Source organism: Watersipora subatra, chromosome 9, assembly GCF_963576615.1.
Source record: "Watersipora subatra chromosome 9, tzWatSuba1.1, whole genome shotgun sequence".
NCBI classification, from domain to species: domain Eukaryota; kingdom Metazoa; phylum Bryozoa; class Gymnolaemata; order Cheilostomatida; family Watersiporidae; genus Watersipora; species Watersipora subatra.
In genome coordinates, this window is record NC_088716.1 from 58,304,748 (window position 1) to 58,311,472 (window position 6,725).

At 35.3% G+C, this 6,725-nt stretch overlaps 1 protein-coding gene across 2 annotated transcripts; it reads right to left on the minus strand.

Moving 5' to 3' along the window:
• Positions 1-381: 381 nt before the first annotated feature.
• LOC137404101 (uncharacterized) lies at positions 382-4,399 on the minus strand. 2 transcript variants are annotated; one of them, XM_068090254.1, is made up of 6 exons: positions 4,284-4,399; positions 3,254-3,417; positions 2,813-3,021; positions 2,109-2,227; positions 1,660-1,815; positions 382-771 (listed from the first exon to the last, which is right to left on the minus strand). In XM_068090254.1, the coding sequence occupies exons 2-6, from the start codon at positions 3,391-3,393 to the stop codon at positions 676-678; spliced, it is 720 nt and encodes a 239-aa protein (XP_067946355.1). In that variant the 5' UTR covers positions 3,394-3,417; positions 4,284-4,399; the 3' UTR covers positions 382-675. The 2 variants fall into 2 exon arrangements, with proteins under 2 accessions (XP_067946355.1, XP_067946356.1); XM_068090255.1 differs by having other exon boundaries at positions 4,296-4,393.
• Between the last annotated feature and the right edge of the window lie 2,326 nt (positions 4,400-6,725).

Consider the following 6,725-nt stretch of genomic DNA (forward strand, 5'->3'; position numbering starts at 1 on the left):
ATATTATTGAAAGAAAGCTGTATATTTATTATATTCATTTGGAAAATGAGACATGACACAGAAGATTCCATAGTTAAAAGCTTTTTACTTATAAACAACAAGAGATTAAATAAGATAGCCTAACAAAAGCTAAGTTCGCTAAACACCTAGTAAAAATATTTAATTATATAACTCTAAAGTTGGTTTGGACAAAATGTCAAATATCTTGTGTGACTTGAGACTTGACCATGTATAAGTAGGAAGATAAGATTGGAATGGCTCAGTTTTTATGATTCCAATTCTTTATCTTTCCATTTTGAAGGACCCCTTGGCTTCAAGTAGCCAATGAAAATGAAGCATAGGTCAGCCTTCAAAAAATTAGTTTTATACCAAATTCTCATATCATCTTGCGATCTTTTTATTAGAGTTTAATTGCAATAGCTTAAACCCAATAAAAAAGTTTTGCTCATTCGCATGATAATCAAATTAACAAAGCCGAAATGTCCAAGAAACAGTAACAAAAGTGTGAGTACAACAAGAAGACATGGATTAGTACTATAATCAATGTCACCATACAGAATCATATTGATAATATGCTTAGGATAGAGATATTAAAAACACTCGTCTGACACATGTCGACACACCTCTAGGACTGAGATATGAGTGACAGGTCTCTGGCAACCATCAACATGTATCTTAATCATCAGGATAAAGCTCTACCAACGCAGGCCTGGCTAAGTACTTGGTACCATCGTACTCATCAAAGTAGCGATCACGGTCTGGATGTATAATCTACAGTTAGAAAGAAGGTTGCCATTCCTGGTAAACCATGCTTTACATCTAGGTATGTCTGGATACTTGATTTGTGCCGCGTGTAGTGATATAAAGAGTGTACCAGTAACAACAACGCGTCATACGTAATGATATAAAGAGTGTACCAGTAACAACAACGCATCATACGTAATGATATGAAGAGTGTACCAGTAACAACAACGTGTCATATGTGATGATATGAAGAGTGTACCAGTAACAACAACGTGCCCTATGTAGTAAGTTGAAAGATGCACTAGTAACAACAATGTGTCACATATAGCGACATGAAGGATGTACTAGTAACATCAATGTGTCACATGTAGTGACATGAAGGATGTACTAATAACAACAATGTGTCACACGTAGTGATGTGAAGGATGTACTAGTAACATCAATGTGTCACATGTAGTGACATGAAGGATGTACTAATAACAACAATGTGTCACAAGTAGTGATGTGAACGATGTACTAATAACAACAATGTGTCACATGCAGTGATGTGAAGGATGCACTAGTAACAACAATGTGTCACATGTAGTGATGTGAAGGATGTACTAGTAACATCAATGTGTCACATGTAGTGACATGAAGGATGTACTAGTAACAACAATGTGTCACAAGTAGTGATGTGAACGATGTACTAATAACAACAATGTGTCACATGTAGTGACATGAAGGATGCACTAGTAACAACAATGTGTCACATGTAGTGATGTGAAGGATGTACTAGTAACAACAAATTGTGAAGATGAAGTCATATATGTATAAGACAAGAATGTTCATAAATGTGAGTAACGAAATGTCAAACAAGTCACAAAATAATCAATATCAATAAATCATACAATAATCAATACAATCACAGCGTACCCTTGTGTTAGTAGCCAGCTTTATGTTGTCCTGAGCCACATAAGTTAGCTGAGCCTCGGGCCGGTCCCGTACGTCAACTAAGACAGCATAGTTGGGGTAGACCTGAGCGACTTTGGAATCAGTAGGATGATTAACAGCAAGCCATTTCTCTGGTGCCTACAACAATTGTACAGCACAGATATTGATTTATAGGATAGCAACACTATGGAATATGTCACATCCTAAAATGTGTAATAACACAGCATCACCTATAATTTTATCCTACCAAATAATATAGCATGCTTCATGATACCATAGTTGATATTTGAGTGCATGTTTAAGCATAATTTATAGAACACTTATCTTAGACGGAACCAAATGGTATCTTCTACTTGACGTTATAGTGACACAACTCCCAAATAGTTAAAATTAATCAAATATGTTAAGCAATTGATGCCAACATACAGTACCTTAGCATGTGGATCCCAGCCAACGATCACTCCTCTATATCCATACTTTTTATGAGTAATTACCTGACCGACTCTGTATAAAGCGGTTTTCGGCCGTGGAGATCGAACGAGAGCCGAATCTGCAAGAAAACCTTGAGCGAGTTAGTATTCACGAAAGGCCCGAGTTACCATCACCCTACATAAATGAGTGCTCAGCTAAAATGTATAACACTTCTTCTTGTAACGTCACAAGCAAACGAGAGAATTTGCTATGCGCAGAACATTATAACATCGGATAAATATGTCTCTCTTCGATACTGAGCTTATGACATTGCCACGGTGACTTATTACCAGTGAGATATGTTATAAAAGACAAGCTTATGACATCTCCACGGTGACTTATTACCAGTGAGATATGTTATAAAAGATAAGCTTGTTCTAGTTGAATCGTAGCGAAAGTAAACAACAAAACCTAACAACAAAGTAATGCAGAGAAGAGAGTCTGATTGGTTAACATATGCGCTAAAGTAAACAAATATAACTAAGTATTCCTAACAAGACAAAATAAATACCATCTTGGGTCATGGATATCGCAGCTCTGCCAAAGGATTCTTGTTGTATAGATAGGCAACTGTGACACAGTTATACAAAAACTTTAATGAACAAATAGAAGATTTCTGCATATTATGAAAACAGTTTCAACCATAGACAGCAGCCATACTGACTGGCAAAATATCCTGATGGGTCCTCATATTGCATGACTTCCAAAGCAGGCGACTCTCCTGTGATATCTTCCTTATAAATCACTTGACCGGGTTTCCAAATTTTATATCCATTTTTATTCTTATGGTGTGTGACCAAATCTATCCACCATTGCTGCCAAACTGACAAGGAGAAAAGGTCTGTTCCAATCCTTCGTACTTGTGAGAGAAGACTGTAGCAAAGACAAAAGTTAATACTTAAAACACAGAGGAATGATCTACTCTCTTGAATACTAAGTGATTCTCTAGCATTTAAACAAAAATTATTCAAAGCAACTATTAGAAACATTGAGTAAACATAGCGCTTTGTAATGAGAAACAAAAAATCAAAATGTATGCAAATTGATTAAAGTCTATAGAAATTTAATTATGCCAATTTATTATATATACCAAAACTTAACTCACTCCTTTAGAGCCTTCTGACTCTGATGCTGGGAGACTGATGAGTAATTGACTATGAGATATTGAGCTGGAAGAGCAAGAAGAAGCAAGGACAACTGCAGACCAGCCCTCCAATCGAACTGGTTGCCATCACCTTCTGGCATTTTTTTAAGTTAGAGAACCATCGGCTAAGAAAAAAATAAATGAGGATTTTCGCAATAATAGCTGTACCAAAGGAAATATCTGCAAAACACAGATTAACTACGGTGCATCTTTATTACCTATAAAACGTTTCTGGAAGTTATACTGCGCAAGGAAAAACTCAGGTCTCAGTGTGGTAAAAGTAAGAATTCTCACTCATCTAACTTAATAAATAAATGCTTAATTGGTAGGTTTTTACAAATATTCACTAAACTTCGTGTAAAAACCATTTAGTTGGCATTGGATTGACACATTATATAATATTAGAAGTTACAAAAATGCGTACATAATTGTAATTGCAAAACTCAATAACAAAGCTGAAATAGTTCAACTGATATTTTTTGCTATTATTTACACTAAGGAACCTGGGTAGGAACTACCAATTCGTATGGTTTTTTTCAGTAAAACTGAACGAGTTTACAAAGAAGCCATGTAAAAACAGCCTTCATGAAAATGACACAAAGATGTTTTGCACGAAGAGTATCGTTAAAACATAAAACTCAACCAGTCGACCTAAAATATGGGTGAAAGGCCAATTAAAAGCGTAAAACCAAATTTAGATGGTTGGTTCCGTAGCAAGACAATTTAAGTTTTCTTCATACAGAAACGCACATACAAAACTCCCGGTACTTACTACTCATTCCACGTCATAAACACCTATTTTTCAAACCGCAGAATGCATTAACAACAAATTAACAAATTCAGCAAAATCTGGGGCATAGACAGCCTACACAAACTCACACAAAGTAAGATTTTTTCTAAGTGACGCCCTCGATTCAACAAAAACAATTTGAATGCATAGCTCGAGCCCATGACTAGCAGCTTCTTATCAAAGTTAATTAATATCACTTACAGAAGGCCTTACTTTTATTGGCTATAACGTATCGTTTATTTTTCACCAATTCGCTTGCAGAGTTTCGACTTCGTTTTGTCCGCAAGTATCACATTTACGATTAAACTGTGAACAGCTCGGTAAGTTAATCCATGGTTTCGCTGTGTCTGACGTGTACAAGTATTACTATAAAATAGTTTCTTTAAATGCGTAAGTTTGTTGGTATACTTTTATTATGAATTTTTCTTTAAAGTTCACTTTGAAACAATTGCATATTTTATCTGCGATGGTGGGTCTGCGATGGCGAAACTTGTCATTATCAGGTATAACGGATGTATATGCACGCACTGAATTATATTACCCCGGGAATGGCCAAGGTCATTTATCCATGTAACAATTTGGACGCCGTCTTGGTTGACGCTACATGGTCACTCTCCCTTTTATAGTAACCCAACAACATTGTACAACATTTAATCTCAATGAGCTTGTAGGTGCTTTTATCCATCCCCAATCTTAATCAACTTATATCAGAGTCAAGATAAAGATCTACATATTCATTCAACCTATATATCAAAGTCAAGCTAGCTAAAGATCTACAGATTCTAGGCTCTAAGTTTTTGTTGTAGATGGCTATTGGCCAACAATAGCCATTGGCTATTGGTTTCAACAATAGGCAGACAACTCTATATGAGCTCTATATAGTCTGCATTTCTTATCAACAGATGTTTCCACTGGATTTAAGGGTATCATTGGCATCGCTCGCCTTACCAGCCCAGTGAACTTTAGCTTAAAAACTTATTGACTATATAATAAGAGATCACAATAGTTGTTTACATCACCAAGAGCAGAAAACTGGCACAAAACTGTTGTATACATTTGACTAACATTTTGCAACCTACATTGCTTTGTTCGAAAAGTGGTTGGATTGGCCTCGAACCTAGATTAGCTTTAGCTATTGCGCCAGTAAGTCCCAACACTCAATATATCTTGATTTGCATTATATTGATGTGTTATTTGTTGATATAGACCAAAAGCAAACTATAAATCTTAACTACAGTAATCTTGACCACAAAATTTATTTGTGATTTAGAAAATAAATGATTTATGCATAGAAAATGAGCCAGATGCTCGAATGCTAATACAATGTCTAATAGCATTATATATAAAAGTATATAATAAATTAAACAACTAAATGCCTTCGAACTGTACAAATTGTATGCATATATAAAGCAAAATATAAATCTTAATTACATTATGCTTGACCATCAAATTGTTTTGTGATTCAGAAAATAAATGATCTATTCATTAAAAAATTAATGAGCCAGAGGCTCTGATGATCCTAATATAATGTATAATAGCATTATAGTATATATAAATTATATAATAAATTGAACTACTACATGCCTGCAAACTGTACAATTTGGATGCGTATATATAGAGAAGTCTTAAAAATAAATACTAACTTAAACCAGCTATAGACAATTTATGTCACAGCGACATAACAGTTCACTGTCCTCTAAATAATATGTTTGTTGTAGCATTATGTCTGATGTTCACTTTATGTAAATCTAGGTTTCTTAAGTTGGCAAAGTGGTGCTGTCTTAAATCAAAGTATGTTTCAACCACTAAAGCTAGTATGTAGTGAGAAGTGATGATTATCAATTCCTACAGAAGTGTCAGTACAATGTTGCTTTAATTCGAATATATCATAGCGTGCAATCTCTTCTTTTACACACTTCAGAATCTTGGAATATTTCAAACATTGATTTGCTGATGTAGCTGTCGTCAGATACTTTCGGTGCAAAGAACCGTTGTTACAACACCATCAGAAGGAGAAATCAAGCCACCGTTGTTCTTAACTCTTAACAGAACATGAATATTCATCATATTTGCTAACTTCCTTAGACTGAATTAGGGAGAGTCTACGTGGCTCACAACACAAATTTTTAAACAGTTTTCTGACAAGCCAACCAGATAAATATATAGCAATGTTACCAAGAACAGGATGTGATGTAATGTTTAGCATTCCTTCGGGAAGCATAGTTAGTCTGTCAATAACATCTTCAACATTATCTTCACTACCAACAGTTGGTGGCACATAGGTAGTAGAAGCTTGTAACGATGCAGTGTCATCCATAGATCTGACATTACCAGTAGCTCCTGGTGTAACACCACATCTTGTAACCAAGCGCCTAAAGATATGCTGGAACTGCAGTACTGATGGATTGTTGTTGCAGCCTCCTGAAATAATAACAGTTATCATTTGATGCAATTGGGAATAAAATGGAAATGGTGCTGAAATATGGACTGAATAATCATGATTTATCAGTTTTATCGATCATAGACTCACTGAAGTGGGCACTACATAAAGTTTAATTATTGCTGGGGTTCTTCCATCGCCTGGAAACAGTCCACCAAGTATGCCATCTTTCTGGCTCTTTCTTTTTACTCGGAAACCTGATG

What these genes read in the sequence shown, in the direction of transcription:
- LOC137404101 (XM_068090254.1), bottom strand. Translation starts at nt 3,393, where the DNA reads ATGCCAGAAGGTGATGGCAACCAGTTCGATTGGAGGGCTGGTCTGCAG. An exon ending in GCTGGGATCCACATGCTAAG is followed by an intron (nt 1,816 to 2,108) that starts GTACTGTATGTT and finishes CAATTGTTGTAG; the next exon opens with GCACCAGAGAAATGGCTTGC. An exon ending in AGCTGGCTACTAACACAAGG is followed by an intron (nt 772 to 1,659) that starts GTACGCTGTGAT and finishes TTCTAACTGTAG; the next exon opens with ATTATACATCCAGACCGTGA.